The 18,329-nt window shown below is 43.7% G+C and overlaps 1 protein-coding gene across 1 annotated transcript in view; it reads left to right on the top strand.

The window, feature by feature from the left end:
- Nucleotides 1-18,329, top strand: part of SF3A3 (splicing factor 3a subunit 3) — a 255,515-nt gene that overhangs the window by 23,546 nt on the left and 213,640 nt on the right. The window contains exons 3-6 of the mRNA XM_086956436.1: nucleotides 3,626-3,678; nucleotides 4,469-4,574; nucleotides 5,817-5,889; nucleotides 16,560-16,651. Coding sequence (XP_086812562.1) covers nucleotides 3,626-3,678; nucleotides 4,469-4,574; nucleotides 5,817-5,889; nucleotides 16,560-16,651 — 324 coding nt within the window. The remainder of the gene's footprint in view (nucleotides 1-3,625; nucleotides 3,679-4,468; nucleotides 4,575-5,816; nucleotides 5,890-16,559; nucleotides 16,652-18,329) is intronic.

Raw genomic sequence — 18,329 nt, 5'->3', positions numbered from 1 at the left:
TCCAGTTAAAAAAAAGTACTTTTCTGAATTGCGCAAAACTGGCGAGTGGCATAAACATAAATGTATTCCTATATGGTAAACACAAACATTAAAAAAATTATTTAAAGTCTTGATATTTGCGCTATCCCCCAGATATCTACATGATATTTATAGTGCGACTGTGGGGCCAGGGTTTGTGAATAGATGAGGAAATATGTTCCTAAAGAAAAGATTCACTACAGCATTTCAAATGTGTAATGTAAATAAGAATCGGCTCAAAAAGGGTTTGAGATCATTACCTTAAAAAAACATGAAGGTTTATTCATATATAAAAAAAAATACAGAAGGTGAAAATATAGATAGATCAGTAAATCAGTCATAAGACTTTGAAATAAATTGCCATAAGAGTATTGACATTTAAAATTGTTGCAGCATTGTGCAAATATGAAAAATAGAATAAGTCCAGATTCTGCAGCAGATTAGAGAAAATGTCAGCCTCCCAATCACAGTACAGCATTGCTAAATGTCATATGATGCCACCGTCCTAGTACTATCCCCATAAATGAATAAGTCCTCCATAACCTAATGGCATTGGAAGTGTCTGAATAAATCTGGTTGCATAAACAATGAAGTCTTGTTAAGAGAAATATAAACACAATAAATATATAATGGATGCTCCAAGAAATGAGATAGCGTCAAGCCCTTATTGATGCCTAGTTTGGCTTATGCCAGGAAAACATAGTTTGTACATCACAATATTATCGTTTCAATTGCAAAATGGTTCATGTCAATAGGCAAATATGATTCTAATCTGAAAATAGCTACAGCAATGCCATTATCTGAAGAAAGTGACCCAATATGATGCTGTAGAGCCTCGACATGGAAATTAGAAGTTGGTTCCTTCTTGCACTCTCGTAGTACCCTTCTTTTGAAATTTCTGGCTCTTCACATCCGAACTCCCTTTGGTATACAATACAGGCAATAAGATTGTTTTCAGAGCTTAGCAGAATAGGCTTTTGTGTCATTGCATGCTTCAGAAGTCAAGCACAGGATACATTTTGGAATTTGCTTCCATCAACTATCTTTGTAATGAGAACAACCAGACATTTGTTTAAAAAACAACTGCGTCACATATTAGTAGCATCAGTGATTTTGGCTCCTGTAAGTGCATGACAATTACTACCAACAATTGCTTAAGTAATATTACTTTGCATTAAAAGGTGATAACATAATATTAACAACCAAACACTAGAAATGCAATAGCAGACAAGTGATGTGCACTGATGAAATAACTCTTTAACAGAATGTTAAGATTAACAGTGGTAAACAAGAACTAAAGAAGAATGACGTTCAAAAAAGCTAGAGAGAGAGCAAGCTAAGAAGATAAAGGAATTAAAATGAGACGTGAATACAAACGGAAAGTGAATTTAAACAAGCATTGGCATTACCAATAGGTCTCGCCTTGGGGACCGTATAAGTGTTTTGTTATATAGCACAATATTCTTGGTGCAACTACATCAACTGTTGCATGGCAAAACACTTATAAGGTCACAAAGGCAAGACCTATTGGCTGTGCCAATGCTTGTTTTTGGCAGACACCAATACATTCAGAAGGTCTAACAGGACAATGCTTTCGGTTCCTGGCCGGCACAAGCTGGGCTTTGTTTGCGCGACTCTCTCTTGATGAAAGTGGGCCAATTTAATACAGCTCTCTATGGTTGGACGCACAAAGCGCCTATCTGCATGCAAGTTATCAGACAAACGGCCACCAGGGCATGAGATAATTTTTTTCACAGTACAATATGCAAAGTGTTTCAAAGCCTCCCTTCCTCACGCAGATTGCCCACTGGGTGCAGACACTGTATTAGGAAGCAGTGATGTACTGCGCTAGTATTACATTGAGTGCTGGGGAATTGGCAGCCGTCTTGTTCTGCCTTTGCTGCTTAAGGGCATTCGATGCTTAATGCATCCTAAACTAAGAAGGCCAGCCTGATTATTCACAGGGGCATCTAGTTTCGCTGCTAGTCACCTTTCTAATCGCCCCAAAACACACCTGTAACCAGCAAGAATTAATGTTACGTTGTTGTTCTCACCGAGACATGGTTTTTGAGACAACTCGATTACAGTCCTTGTCAAAGTGACACTTCGGTTGAATGTCAAAATATCAAATACAGAAATATTGCCTGCAACAATATAGACTGCAAGACACCCACATGCACAGTATCTTCAAGGACAGAATGCACAGGTAAAAGTGGATTTATCATTCTAAAGTCACATCTGCTTACCTTGATGGTATTTTGCAAGTCGATATTGTTTCAAGTCTTTATTTAAAAATCGAATTGTGGTATCCAACTATCTAACTTGGCTTTAAACTACTGACATAAAGATTCATGGGCTTAGCTAGAATCAGTGCACCAGGTCTAGTGGTAGAGTGGCAAACGGGTGGGAATAGTTCACTACAACAAAATAAAATGGCAGAAACTTATACACAGGGATCGCTGCTTCCCAAACCTGCGGACTGAACTGCGGTGAGGATGGGCTAAACACAAACAGCATTGCGGAACTGGCCCGGCTCACCTGACTTCGCCCCAGGCCGTTAGAAGCGACGTCACGCAAGTCCGAGGCCTCGGCGAATGGGGAAGGCCCAGTGAGGAGCAGTCACCCGGGCGGAAGCTAACGGAGCATGCTGAAGCTTGGAAATAAGCGTGAAGCAACAAGGGAATAATTGTTGAATACTTGTTGAAATTGTTAAAAATACTTGTGAAAATACCAGGTGAGATACTGCCCAAGATGAGATGCAGCATCAGGGCAGAGCTGGGGAGCTGATGCCGCTGCGCAACTTAAATGCAGTGCGTGCGTGTATGCATGCGCGCGCAGTGTTCTCTTTTTCAAAGCACATACTCGTGCTTGTGGCGCACTGCTGTGCACTCCAGCAAGGTCTATGCTACCACAAGCACGAGTATGTGCTTTGAAAAAGAGCTGTACGACGGCTAAAGGTCTCCTAAGCAGCGCATGCGCGCTGCGTAGGCGAGACCCAAAAAAGAAAGACTAGGAAACATGAGCTGGACAGGAAGGGAGGTAAATTGAGGTTTGAAGAACATGTGTGAAATGACGCTGAAACTAAAATGGAGGTTAAACAAAAGTTGAAGAAGAAGTGTTGAATTGTAACAAGCGCTTAACAGAGAGGCAAGTGAAAGAAGAATTGAATTAAAAAAAAGGTCTTTTTGAACAACCAAGAGCCATATAAGTAAGCTCAGGTGGGGCACAGGTTATACATGAATTAAAGGGAAAGAAAAAATAAGCCCCAGATGAACACCACAAGCAATAAAACAAGTTGCAAAGAGACCGGTAAAATGAGGGGAATAGGCAGGAGTAAAGTTGCATCTGAAAAGAAAAAGCGATCAAACAGTCTTTGAAAATAGATGTAAAATGAAGTCTTTGGGTTGGGGCGGTGGGAGTTTCAATCTAATTCCTCTGTTCTTGCCACGCATGTCAAGTTTCTCCTTGTTCTTGCCAACATTAATTATATCCTATGCATCTTAAGAGAAATCACTGTGTAAATCCCAGGGACTCAAGTGCTTCCATAAACAATTGATCATTTGTAGTCACTGCTGTCACACAGATGTTTTTTTTCTTCTACTTTTAGCGTTTTATGGATGTCAGTGGAAATCTTAGAGACCTTTATGATGACAAAGACGGGTAAGACACAGACCAGTGACCTTTTCTAGTCTGCTTTGCTACATTTTATGATCAGAAGGAATTCCTGGTTAATAATGTTTGTTACCCTACCAGTTGGGATATTTTTGCTTCTCTTTGAAAGACCTTTTCTCTTGAGGTGTCAGAGGAACGTAAAGGGGGTGAAAGGGTGACAAGAGTGCAAAGGTGCATGTAATTACCAGAACTGTGATTTAGACTTTGTAGTGAACTTTAAACCAACATGTTAGCTTTGGGATGTAAGAGTGTGGAAATAAGCAAGTAGGCAGTGGGGCGCGTTAATTCTTCTGGTAGGGAAACCTCATATATAGTGTGCAACAATGAGGTTGCTGGGATTTTCTCACTCTACTGGTCATTAACTTTACCTCTGCATCCTGGAACTTGCACATGTATTGACACATCTTGTCAGTAACTTCACAGTATATCAAGTTGCAGATGCTTTTTTCTGTTAAGATTCAAGATCTCAACCACTGTATTAAACACCTGATTCATGATCCACATGAATATAATTGATTTCCCTTTGCTTCACCTGGATCAAATATAATCATGTTAATTTGTGTAATGTTTGCCTGACTACCTATATTATGTGCCTGCCTGCCTGATGTTACTTATGAATTGGGTTCAGTAGTTGAGTACAATTTCCAAATTGTTTCTTTTGAGTATAGTTGTGGGTAGTTGAAAGGAAGCCGAATTATCCATGAATGTTATCATGAGAATCTGCCTTGCCTGTATACATCACCTAATAAAATCTTATTTTCTTTTCCTATATCTACAGTTTAAGAAAAGAGGAGCTGAATGCCATTTCCGGGCCAAATGAGTTTTCTGAATTCTACAACCGACTGAAACTGATAAAAGATTTCCACCGGAAACACCCTAACGAGGCAAGTTCTCCAGGACCATGAAATACAATTCAATGGGTCATGTACTATTGATAGATGAGCACAAAAAGTTATAAGATGTTGAATCATGAATGTCATCCGTTATTTCCTTGGTACTAAGAAATGTGGTTACTTGAATATTAATCTTAAATCTGCTTCACCTTGTCTTGTCTGTCCCGTTGAGATGGGTCCACCGTAACCTTCCACGTCCCATTCTCATTTGATATAAAACTTCCCTCTCTTTAGTATTACAAATACTAAATTGCTTGGATGCCACCGTATTCACCTGTGTGCTTTGTACTTCTGAGTGACCATGTTTGCTGGTTTCATACATCCTCTCTGATTAATGAATAGTAAGACATTTTTGCTTGACAATGGCTTTTTATTGCCCCAGACAAGGATTTGAGTTTTATGTTTTTTACTCAGATCGTTATGGCTTTAAAATTTAAAATAATTGTCCAGTAGTTGATATTGTATGTTTATAAACCTCTCACTTGAACTGGATTATGATAGGGTAGCCGACGTGTTTCTTTTAAAGCCACAGATCTGAGTGAAAATGAAAACGTTCTTCCTAGCATATCGGTCTGCTCAAAATAGATCTAATTCTTAAGCTGTCATAGAGAATTAGTTTTGTTGCGTAATAGCCACATTAGAGTGCTAATTTATCCATTGGCTGGCAGTGTTAAGTGAATGCAGATTCACTAAATTAGTTCCTCTTGTGAACCATTCAGAGGCCTCTCAGCACTAGTACATCACTGGGTTTCTCTTTTTGGGTTGTGTTCTGAGGGGAGCAATCCCTGCTGTACCAAAAACGCTGACATGTCTGTAGCTAGACTTGTGAGCCCTTTATGAATTATCCATAGTAGATGGCTATGAAGAATTTGGTGCATAAAGTGAGAGAATAGTGACACATCAGTATTCAACAAAGTGCTTGTGTCCAAAATATCAGCCTCTTTTACGTTAACTTGCAACCAGGTGCTCACTTTGTCTAATGTATGCAAAAGGCACCTTCATATGAGTATCTAAAATGGTAATTTGTTAAATGCTTGACCTTTTACTCAGTTTCCAAGTCTTTTAGTGTGTAGTATTGTAATGTATAAATTGAGCATGGATAGTTCATGCTTCTGTACTTTGATATGAAGAAGTTAGAAAATGTGTTATTCTACAACGTCTTATATTGACAGTGAAGTCTGTGTCCATGAATGATATTTCTCAGATTTTTAAAATCTTTTTTCCTTTATAAAGATTTGTGTCCCAATGTCAGTGGAGTTCGAAGAACTGTTGAAGTCCAGAGATAACCCCAGTGAAGAGGCCCTAAGTAAGACGTTTATAGTTACAAAAAGAAAACAAGATTGTGCTGTTTATGGGGTTTGAGTTTGTATTTTGTTTGTGAAGCACAAATGTTTAACAGAAATTATTTTTGTGCTTAGGAAAATCAAACTTCACTATAGACTAAAACTAGTAAAATGTTTTACCTTTGTTAAAGATGAGATTGCAAGCTATTGGAAGCATATTGCCTAGGGATGGTGGAAGTTAAGAAAAGGTCTGCCTATTCTTTCAGTGATTATGTATCCTTGAGATAGCAAGCTTGCTGTTTGCAAAAGGAACAGAGTGTTCTGTGTGTGTGGTGGGGGCTAGGGATAAGAGAGTTTACCTGAGTTTCATTATTATAAACGAGGGCTCACTGCATAGATTACATTCTATTGCTCGTCGAGTGAACCTTGAACTGAACATACTACGAATTTGGAAGGCATTAACGTGCATTCTGGAAAGGTGACACTGGAATTATGCGAATGTGTGGCTCTGACGATTTTCGCATAATTATAGATTTGCCACATGTGCCACCTAATACATCTGCTGCATAATCGGCAGATTTTAACCCCAAAAAAGTTTGTCTCTAGTTCAAATGGCTCAAAAGTTAATAAAAATGCAGCAGCATGTGTTGCTGCGCGATGGAAGGCCCTTTACAAAACTGGACTGCTCACCTTTTTGTTGCTTATTGCTATATTGTGGTGCTACACTGGTACTAATGAGGTGCAGCCAATGCCCAGAAAGTGTTACCAAGTTTAAAAATGACTAACTAATGAAGTAATACTATTACGAAATGGGTTGCATCGAGCCGCATAATTTGGCTTTTTTTTGCCGCATAATTTAATCAACCATGCCGCATAATTTGCCCCTCTCTTGGGTACATTTTTGTCAACAATAAAGCAGTCATTCCGTATCATTTGAAGGTGATGAAGATGAGTCCTGAGCATGACACATTTTCATAATCAAGGCTACACCACAATGTCGAGCTTGTAGGAGATCTATTTCTATCCAGGATAAGAAAGGATAATATTCACATGAAAATCTTCAAACCTTGGCTGCTTTTAGAAGTTTTCTTCTTCTGTGCCAAGGAGTTGTACTGCACAGATCTTCCTTACTGCCCTTTTACCATCAATTGTGAGTAATGATGCTTAGTGTGACTCAGAGTTTGCTTTCTTGTTACAGATCTGCAAAATGCATAGTTTGAAATTCTAATACAAGTGACTCAATTCCCCTAATGTTTTTTTTTTCTTTTCAAAGACCTTTATTGTACCAACACAAGTTAACACTGCATGTTGCCAACAACCTCATGGGCCAGCTGCGTTCATTATAAGCTTCTGTCAACATCATTATTATACACAGCATTATTGTCGACATCCCGGAGGTCCGGCAGCGTAAAACAGAAACTTAAAATTTTTCGTACACAATGTATTGCGTGGCACAAACATTTGCAAAGGTCCCCGAAGTTTTCATGTGAACAACATCGAACCATAACATGAGCAAAAAAAAAAAAAAAGGGAAGAGGGGGGGAGCCCTCCTTGTCGTACTTGTGTATATCACAATTCTGTTATTGCAGCATTATCCAGTATTCATCTTGCATCATTGGCACATAGGGTAGGTATCATTATAGAGCCACTCCGTCCATCAAGTCAATCAATCGAAATGATAATCTATTGTGGTAAAAAAAACAATTTGAAAGGAGAGAAAGCCATACCACAACGTCCTTGCGTCTCTAGTGATCATCCGCGTATCAATTAAGTTTAAATCCAGGCATACGTTAATCCCATTGATTCAGTCTTCAGGGAGCATATCCTACCATGCTAAAGAGGCATATATTGGTCAATGTTTGCAATGTTTGGCTACCCTTCCCGCTCGACCGTGTCATCATCAACAGCGACCCGGCTCCCATCAACCGAGGTAGCCGCGGTGGCCAGCAAGTATTCTCGTAGCGAGCCCCATATATCTTTAGCTCTACTGCTCACCGGTTGTGTGTCTGCATAGACTGTATGCTGATCCTGACAATAAATCAGATCATCCAACCAATCCTTAAATTTCGGAGCTCTTCCTCTCCCCCATCTGCATGCAACTCTGCGTTTTCGCCAATAATAATGCTACATCCACTAATTTCCTTACCTATTTAGGCGTTTGCATAGTGTAGCCTAACAGCATAGTGAGTGGATCCTTATCTATCGACTCGCTAACCATCTCCTGCAGCGCCAAATGTACTTTCGTCCAGTAGTCGAAGACAACTGGGCAATCCCACGCTACATGCAGGAAGCCTGCCGCATCCGACCCGCAACGTTCACATCTAGCATTATCTGATAATCGGAATCTCATCTTTTTTTCGGTGTATAATACATCCTCTGTAGGAACTTATAATGAATGATTTTTAGTCTGGAACTAGGCGAAATATTAGCCGTGAGGCCACAGCAGTATTTCCACTGTGCCGCCATTGCTGAAGTGCTCTGCTCTCGCCGCCGTCACATTGCCCGCGTATGCTTCGGTAAAGATGCGAAACCAGATGTCGGCCATCCGCAGATACCAGCATAGCTTGTAGTGGTAGTACTACGTCAGGTTCATCTGGGAACTTTGGTAGGACACTACGCAGTCCCTGCCGTAGCCTAATGTAGTAAAAAAGTTCTAATGGTGTAGGCGAATGTTCCTGAAACAACTGCTCACATGTTTTAAACTTCCCATCCAAGAACAATTGACCCCAAGTATGTAATTGCAGCTTATGGCATAGTGTGTGGAATCCCCCCTTCTAGGAACAGGTATAGTCCCGGATGATACACGAGAGGCATGCTCGGTGCGTATAGGAACTCAACCGGCAGTATGTTAAGAATTCGGTCCCATGCATGAATCGTACACGTCACCGTAGTAGCTGGCGTTTCTATAACATTGACCGGACCATAAATGATACCTTTAAGAGGAAGAGCTCGAGCTATCCAATCCTCCACAGCCAATTGCGGCATGAACGATGTGGGAGTAAACCAATAATACGCATAATGTGCCTGAGCACTCCAATAGTATATTAGAAAATCAGGGACATCAAATCCCCCATCAATATAAGGTTGGGTAATGACCGTCCACACCACTCGTGGCTGCTTGCCTCCCCAAAATAATCTCAATAGTTCCGTCCGTAATGTTTTAAAGAAGGAACCCGGATAATATGGGATGTTCTGAAACCGGTAAAAAAAACGAGGCATGACCACCATCTTGATCAGCGAGGCCCTGCCGGTCATGGACAGCGGCAGCGATATCCACCGTGTAACATCGTCCATAAGCTTAGTAATGGCAGTGCCATAATTCAGTCGTATCGTATCATCTTTTACAAGCGAAACCTGGATACCGAGGTAGCAAAGGTCCGAATCGCACCATTCCAGCGGGTAATCCAACGGGAAATGGGAAACGGCGGGAGTCAGGGGGAAAAATTGGGATTTCCTCCAATTAATTTGTATGCCAGATAGTCGACCAAACACCAAAAACTCTCGAAGCAGTGAATTCAGATTAGACTGCGGATCCACCACATATAACATCAGGTCATCAGCATAAAGCGATATATCTATCTGTCTCTGAAAAAATTTAAAGGCACTCTGCTTGTGCAGCTGTCTGATGCGACAAGCTAGGGGTTCTATCGCTATAGCGAATAGTAATGGTGATAACGGACACCCTTGTCTGGTGCCCCTGGATATCGATATGGAATCCGAAAGCTCACCATTAATCATCACCTTCGCCGCTGGATCAGTATAGAGGAGCCTTATCCAGGCAATAAATATTTTGGGGAATCCCATTCTAGCCAAAATTTCGAAGAGGTAATCCATTCAACGAATCGAACGCTTTCGTAGCATCAAGAAATATACCCGCCACAGGTAGCTCTGGCGCTATCGTTTGAATCAGCGAAAAAAGGGTACGCAGATTGTGATTAGTGGACCTGCCAGGGACGAATCCCGCCTGATCCGGAAGTACTATCATGGTCATAAGCAGCGAGAGTCTAGTCGCCAGAACCTTCGCCAATATCTTAGCGTCACAATTTATAAGGGATAGCGGTCTGTACGAATCACACTCCTTGGGCACTTTGCCGGTCTTTAAAAGGGACATAATAACCACATCCCTCATTGATCTGGGCAAAATTCCCACCTCCAGTGACTCTTCAAAGACCTCCTTCAGTACCGGGGCCATTATATCAACATAGCATTTATAAAATTCGGCCGGTAATCTATCCAACCCCATTGCCTTACTGTTATTAACCTGTTGGCTGCTAGTGGTTTTCCCCTCCTGTGCTGGAAAGTAAGATTTATCCTTGTTCATGACAAGGTCAGCTCGTCATAAGCACAGCTCCACTGTGCCTCATGACGAGCTGAGCTCGTCCTGAGCAGGGAAGGGGTTAAGGGACATAATAGCAGCCTGTATTTCATCAATTTCGAGTGGAGCGCCCAGAAACTGCCTATGGTCATCACTAAGCCAGCACAACGCCACAATGTCTAAAAATTCCCCATACCTTACTTCACCAGATCTTTGTGTAGTATATAACCTTCCATAGTGTGCTGTAAACACATCTAGTTTTCCCTTCGTATCTTGGCATGATCCACTCTCCTGTGTATGTACTTCTAGTATATGTGTGCTACCTCTTGGATGTCTGGTGATTTCTGTTAGAACCCGACCCGATCTTTCCCCTTCACAATAACGCCTTGCTTGCCAGTGTTTGCCTCTGAACTTGGCTTCTCTGGCCGCCTCTGCCTCATATTGCGTGAGCTTGTCCCTAAAGTCCTTATGTATAGGCCCCATCGGTTCCCCAATCATTCTAATTTCCAGTTCCTTCAATTCACGTTCCAATTTAGCAATAGTTACCTTAATGTCTCGCAACACCCCAAAGCTCTTGCAGTATCCCCTGATAGTCACTTTAAACGCCTCCCAAATAGTGTCTACACTCTCCACAGAACCTCTGTTTCGAGGAAAAAATTCTACAATCTCATCTCCTAGTTCTGCTTTGAAAACAGTATCTAGAAGCATCGTAGGCTGCATGCGCCACACGGGCCTCGCCTTACCATAACCAGGGACTGCAATCTGTACTAGTAACGGACAGTGGTCCGAATATGTTCTTGGCAAATGAGCAACCTTGCCCAAGTTAATTGCCAATCCATGAGATAGGAGGCAATAGTCTAATCTGGCCCAGGTATCGGCATGCATCGTAAAATGTGTCCCTTCGCGCAGACCACCATGCACAAAACGCCAGCTATCTATCGAGGCTCCTTCCCTAATTATACCTTGTAATGCATCTCTAGCATGTCTATTATATTGATGACAGCCATCAGATCTATCCATTCCTGGAACCATGGCAACATTAAAATCCCCAACCCAGACAATGTGCATCGATCCCGTGTTCAGTATCTTACCCCACAGATTCGTAAAGAATTCTTGTCTCTACATTAGGCGCATAGCAATTCACTATTGTGACCGTGTCAGAGCCAAGCCTGCCCATAGTAAAACATATCTTCCTTCTAGGTCAACTAGCTCCCCCAGCTTCACAAATTGCACTGACTTTTTAATTAATACTGCCGTACCTCTGGCATACTCAGAATACGATGAAAAGCTTCTCAAATCCGCACACTTGCATGCAAACGTGTGGTTAGAGCGGGGGCGTAAATGCGTTTCCTGTAGTAATGCAATTTGCACATGATGCCGTTCCAAATATGCAATCACCTTCCTACCTTTCCTGGCATCATTTAATCCCCGAATATTCCTGGACAGAATTGTTCTTTTTGTGTCTCGTTCAATACCTGACATCACACCATCATTCCATCCAATCCGCTTGCAAAATATTCCCAAATAGATCTCTCTCTACATGAACCTCTGCGCCTAAAAAACTCCGTCCCATAAATAGTTGTCATACATGAACATGCGCAACAATCTGCAATTGCTCTTCCCCAGCTAAACTGTCTCATAGGAAAACTCCCCTCATCCCGCCGATCTCCAATTTGCTGACTTATTCCAACTGAGTCAGGTAGCCCCTCCTCGGCAGCCCCACCCACCCAAAAATCCAATTTTATATTTCCAAAACATCCCACCCCCCCACCCCAGCTTGCCATATGCCCCGTTCCTCTCACCAACCATGCGTGCTGTACCTTCTGTTCCATTCCCCAGCATATGCAGTCTGCTAAGACATGGAATTGCAAAAGTTGGCCTTTCATCAGATCCCACACTTATTTGCTCGAGGTCCTGAGTCCCACCCCCACCCCAACTAGCCACCCTCAACCATTCCTCGTCCCCACCCTCCTTCCTTTTTAACAGAAAAAATAACAACTCCTCCTGGCCTGCAAATGAACTACAATGTCCGCATCTAAGCCTTCTATACTTGTGCAGTTGCAATGTAGTAACTTCAGTAATCGGTGCGGCAGCATATGATGCTATATAGAATTCAACAGACCTTACCCACCCTTCCTTCCATTGAAGCAGCCCCAACTTGCCAGAATTGAATTACCTCCGCTCCCACCCTCCCAGTCATTTAATAAAACCCCCAACATCCATACTATACCAAACAATATCAATGGGGTATACCCTTCCGGGGCCGCCTGAGGCATGCACATAGCCACCCCCCACACCACATCCTTCATCCTGTAAGCCCACAAGCGGGCGAAGTTTAAAGAAAGGGTGGGGGGAGTGGTGCCTGGAATACGTTACCACCAACAGTCCAACACTCTTCCATGGTGCTCTCGAGCATCAGCGTCATGCTTCTAAGATGGGAGTCACCCTGAGGTATCTCTTGTGCCCTCTTTTAGGTCACTACAGTATTGCAGTAGTTAACAAGGCAACGCTACTCGTCTTCTTCCATTAAATGTTCATCTTCCTGTCCCTCCCCGCCATTTTGTCGATGTCCAGATCTCGCTTTTCTCAGACCTTTCAAGAAGTCTTCCACTTGCTGCAGATTCATGAAGAAGTGTTGTTTAGCCTGATGTGTCACTCTCAGCTTCGCCGGGTACAGGAGTGCATAGTCTATCTGTAACATACAGAGTTTTCTCTTAACATCCAGAAATTTGCGTCTCTGTTCCTGTACGATGGGCGTAAAGTCCGGATAAATGGAAAAACTGACTCCATCACATGACAAGTTTTGATTGGTACGTGCAGCTCGTAATGCAGTGTCTCGATCACGGTAATTGAGAAGCCGTGCAATGATGGGCCTTGGTGGAGCCCCCGGTTTAGGCCGCGGTCCAAGTGAGCGATGCGCTCTTTCAACGATGAACTGTTTATAGAACGCTTCAGTTCCAATTGCAACCAGTAGTATCTTTTCCACGTAATCTTCCATGCGTCCACGCGAAATGTTGTTGCGTCGGCTGCGGGCCTCCAACTCCTCATTCTTTGCAGCAATAACTCTGAGGACATTATCCATTCTCGAAAGTTGGGTGGTATGTGAGGCAGTGGCGTCATCGTTTTCCGAAATACGCCGTTCAGCCTCAGTGATGCGTTCCTCATGCACATCCATTTTCTGTGCAATGGCGTCCATTCTAGAAGATATTCGATCGACTTTATCAACTATTGTGGCAAATCCCTGCCTCATTTCTTGCATAAGCTGTTGTATTTCAGAATTGGATGAAACAGAACTCACTTCAGTGTCCGCCGGACTTTGCGTAACCGTTTCGTCTGGCGTTTTTCGCTGCCCTTTTTTCGAAGTCGTGGTGTCGAAGGACAGTTTAGGCTGGCTATTGTCCTGTTTACCCATTATGGGTCTCCTGTAGGGTCTTATTGCAGTTGGCGAGGATCGTTTACCACGTTCTTCTCTGGATTGGCAAGAGGCTTTACTCATGAGCATAAATCAGGCCTTCTGGATGTCTCTACTTATATTGATCCAGCGTCCCTCAGGCAGTTGGAACAGGCGTAATCCTTCGGTATGGAGCAGGAGACCATACACTAGCGCCAGTGTCTTATATTTACCGTTCTGTGTTGCCTGGCGTATAGAATGTTCCCAGCAGTAGCGCGGGTAGATGGAGGTAGCCCTTATTCCATATAAACTCCCAATTGATCGAGTTAGATGTGTCTCGTCAATTGCGCCTCGTACCGTCGTCCAAGCAAGTACCAGTGCACCTTAAGGGTCCTTGAGGGAACACATGTACCTTAAGAACAGAATAATACTAACGATTCAACCAATGCCTCACCCCTTGGTCTCATCTTGTCCTCACTGGTCACCGATGCACAGCTCACTATTGTATCACTCCAGCTATGTGGTAGCGCTCTTTACCTTGCGGGTCATAGTCGGCTTCAATGGCTCAGCACAGCGTATTGCGACGCAGCTTATCCGCTATGGCAACCGGGACTCCACTCTTCCGCTGCCCAGTCCCAACAGTTGTGTCCTGACCTCAAGCAGATCCCAGGCAGCAAGCGCGTAATTCCCAGAGCGGGTCGTGCAGCAATGTTTCTTGCTCCTCCTAGGCCAGCCCGCCGAGTCAGACACGGTCAGCACACGTTAGCACCAGTAGCAGGGGGGGGGGGGGGGGGGTGTCCTTTCCCTCTTATGTCCGTGATCTCCAGCGTCCGCCACCAGTCCTCGCCAGTGACGACAGCTCTCCACAAGGCTCATCACTGTTCCCCTCCGCTTTTCCCCCTCGCCGCAATCTATGCGCCTCACCACAATGCTCCGGAACGTCTAAATAATCCGCTGATGCCTCTCTGCCCGGTGTGAAAGATCTTGCCGATTGTTCCCGCTGATGTTGATACTGCTCAGCGTTGTACTGGAGCCCTCCCAAACCTCCGCACCTCAGCAGTAATGAAACGCAGGGGATATTTCAACTTCTCGTCCCTTGAGGCCTGCACTCCTCGTGGTCTGCCGCGGCATAGCGTAGTCACCATCCCCCAGCAGCGCGATCAGTCGGACTCCAGACCAGCTCCCGGTCAATCACTTCCACGCCTCTATCTTCGGATCACAAGGTCAGATCGATTCCAGATTTTCACCGAGTCTGCACACCAATATCGTCGATATCCGTGTAATATTTTTACTGAGTTTGGCGTTGGTAAATGTAAATGCCAATTTGTATCGCGCAACAATCGCTCCAAGGAGCATCTAGGCGGTGGGAAAGGATAATTACAGGATCATCTGTCCAGGCAGCAGGAGCCTCACTACAGTGCGGCCATTCTGTGTGTGCGCCCTCTAGCGCCCCCCAATTCCCCTAATGTTCCATTGGAACAGGACACCCTTGGTATTCATTTAAAGATGTAGACCTTATTATTCTTGGCAGAGGCTCATCAAAAACACTAAACGGGCCAGGTGAAGATTAGATTGCACTCCCTCCCCCCACATGCAATACATACACTTCAAGGTAAAAGATATTAGAGGTACACTACTAGTTCATAACTGGCAATTGACGGACCATTTTATTTGGAACACCTTTAAGCTAGTCCCGATAGTTAGCGAGCAACCTATGTTACTCTGGAACATGAAGTCCCTCTTTTACTATTGTTAGGATGGGCTTAAATTTCCCATCACAAAAGAGCTCTCGGCTAAAATGTCACATCTTATTGAAGATATGGCACATAACACGGAGCCTTTTGACATCTATGCCTGTCTGACAAAAATAGCCTGGAATAAAGTCACTGTTGAACCTCCCAAACGAATGGCTTGTGTGCCGTCGGATGTTTTTTGGTTTAAACAACTTGAATAACTGCATATAGTTGGATCATGGCCATTTATGAAGCCCCAGAAGTCCGACCCAGATATTTTGGCCTTTTACCGAGTAGCACATTGGAGAGTAATCAGAATGGACAGCGACAAAAACTGTGAAAAGAATTGCACCCAATGAATAGAGCAATAGTAGAGATATCACTGTGAGATCCTCCATGGTAACAAAGATCCTACAGACCCTGCAATACATACTTGGCTAACACTGTGTAAACAGTATTGGAAATATGGGATAGAGTAACGTAAGTAGGCAGGTTAACGCAAATCCTGACCCGTAATGCCCCACTACATAGTAGCCCATCATTCACTCCTACAAATATACCAGAGGCCTTCAAATGGAAAGAAGGGAACTGTTGCACAATATTAGACATATTTGAGAGTGGAGCGTTAAAATCTTTTGAAAGATGCAAAATACCCTTTGGGTTTACATTGAGCCCTGTGCACTTCTGGGGGAATCTCTAGACTCTGCACAATATAACCACTTAGTGGCACATCCTATAAAGAGGCTGCATTCTATAGTGAATATAAGGGACTTTGCATAGGAAATCAGGGTGGGGAGGGAGGTGGTGGGTTCGGGTTCATTTTGGAGACAGGCTTGGGAGTGTTATTGTTTTTGGCCTATAGGACGACTTCTGTCTTGGCTGGGTTGTTAAGACAGGAACTGGAAATCCAATAATGAATGGGATTGAGGCATGTTTTCAGGCATTGAATGCTGTGAGCAGTTGGAACTTTTAAGTAGAGTGGAATGTTATTTCCATATTGTGAGTTGTCGTTGCTGATATTGCGCAGTAGAATTCCATGAAGTTCCAAGCAGATTAAAAAGTAGTATTATCAGATTGGGCCAGTTTTCTTTTTTTTGTTGTTGTGGAGGAAGTGTGTGTACTGTTCGGTATTAGTGAGTTGTAGGTGTGGGTGTACTGAATACATGTCGGGCACCATTTGTTTATAAGTGTACATCTACCACAGCGTAGTCTGGTAAATATTTGATTTTCTCATCTCTCCACAACTCCATTTAGATTTAGTAGAATTTACAGATGAAGAGGGGTATGGACGATATTTGGACCTCCACGACTGCTACCTCAAGTACATCAATCTTAAATCATCAGAGGTGAGACTCATTTGCGAAATATATATTAAAATAGCTTATGAAGCAAAACCTGCTTTTCATATAGTATTTCTTATTTCTGTAGTAGGGGATCTCTGTGTATAGTCATAATCTAGTGAATAGTCCCGCCCATGTGCGTGGACCCCAGCAATAAATAAGCATTGAAAATGCAATAGGTCTCGCATTAGGAAAGTTTGAGCGATTGGTATTGTACATGACACTTTTTTTATTTATGTGTTGGTTTTGAAAATAGCAAAATTAATAGCTTTGTCAGTTACAATGTCAATAGTTTTAACTTTCACAAAAGTGACACCTATAGCATTTGTAATGCAATGTGTGTTGTATTTACGTGACTTAGATGTATTGATATTACAAATAACAATGGCTTTTAATTTTGTAAATAATTAATACTTAAATAAAATGTATTGTAATTTATAATGGCAATAGCTTAAACGTTTGTAAATAACTTTTGTGAAGATTATGTTCAGTATATTTTATTGTGACGAAAATTCAAGAACATTGCACTTGCAGCTACACACACACACACACACACACACACACACATATAGATGTGGTGGTGGTGGATCTGGGGGATATGGTGGTGGATGTGGTGGAGGTGGTGGTGGATGTGGTGGAGGTGGTGGTGGTGGAGGTGGTGGATGTGGTGGGGGTGGATGTGGTGAAAGTGGTGGTGGATGTGGTGGTGGATGTGGTGGTGGATGTGGTGGTGGATGTGGTGGTGGATGTGGTGGTGGATGTGGTGGTGGAAGTGATGGAGGGTGTGGTGGATGTGGTGGTGCATGAGGTGGTGGATGTGGGGGTGGTGGTGGATGTGGTGGTGGTGGATGTGGTGGTGGTGGATGTGGTGGTGGTGGATGCGGTGGTGGTGGTGGATGTGGTGGTGGTGGATGCGGTGGTGGTGGTGGATGTGGTGGTGGTGGATGTGGTGGTGGATGCGGTGGTGGTGCATGTGGTGGATGTGGTGGTGGTGGATGTCATGGTGGATGTGGATGTCATGGTGGATGTGGATGTCATGGTGGATGTGGATGTCATGGTGGATGTGGAGGTGATGGATGTGGTGGTGGGTGTGGTGGATGTGGTGGTGGTGGATGTGGTGGTGGTGGGTGTGGTGGATGTGGTGGTGGATGCGGTGGTGGTGCATGTGGTGGATGTGGTGGTGAATGTGGCGGTGGATGTCATGGTGGATGTGGAGGTGATGGTGGATGTGGTGGAGGTGGATGCGGTGGATGTGGTGATGGTGGATGCGGTGGTGGTGGATGCGGTGGCGGATGGGGTGGTGGTGGATGTGGCGGTGGATGTCGTGGATGTGGATGTCATGGTGGATGTGGAGGTGATGGATGTGGTGGTGGATGCGGTGGGTGTGGTGGATGCGGTGGATGTGGTGGTGGTGGTGGATGTGGTGGTGGTGGATGCGGTGGATGTGGCGATGGTGGATGCGGTGGTGGTGGTGGATGCAGTGGTGGATGTGGTGGTGGATGTAGTGGTGGTGGGTGTGGTGGATGTGGTGGTGGTGGGTGTGGTGGATGTGGATGTGGATGTGGATGTGGCGGTGGATGTGATGGTGGATGTGGTGGTGGATGTGGTGGTGGATGTGGAGGTGATGGTGGATGTGGTGGTGGATGTGGAGGTGATGGTGGATGTGGAGGTGATGGTGGATGAG

The sequence above is a fragment of the Lissotriton vulgaris genome, chromosome 2_1 (genome assembly GCF_964263255.1).
Source record: "Lissotriton vulgaris chromosome 2_1, aLisVul1.2, whole genome shotgun sequence".
NCBI lineage: Eukaryota > Metazoa > Chordata > Amphibia > Caudata > Salamandridae > Lissotriton > Lissotriton vulgaris.
The sequence above is the reverse complement of the archived record's forward strand: the minus strand, read 5'-3'. Positions and strand labels throughout refer to the sequence as shown.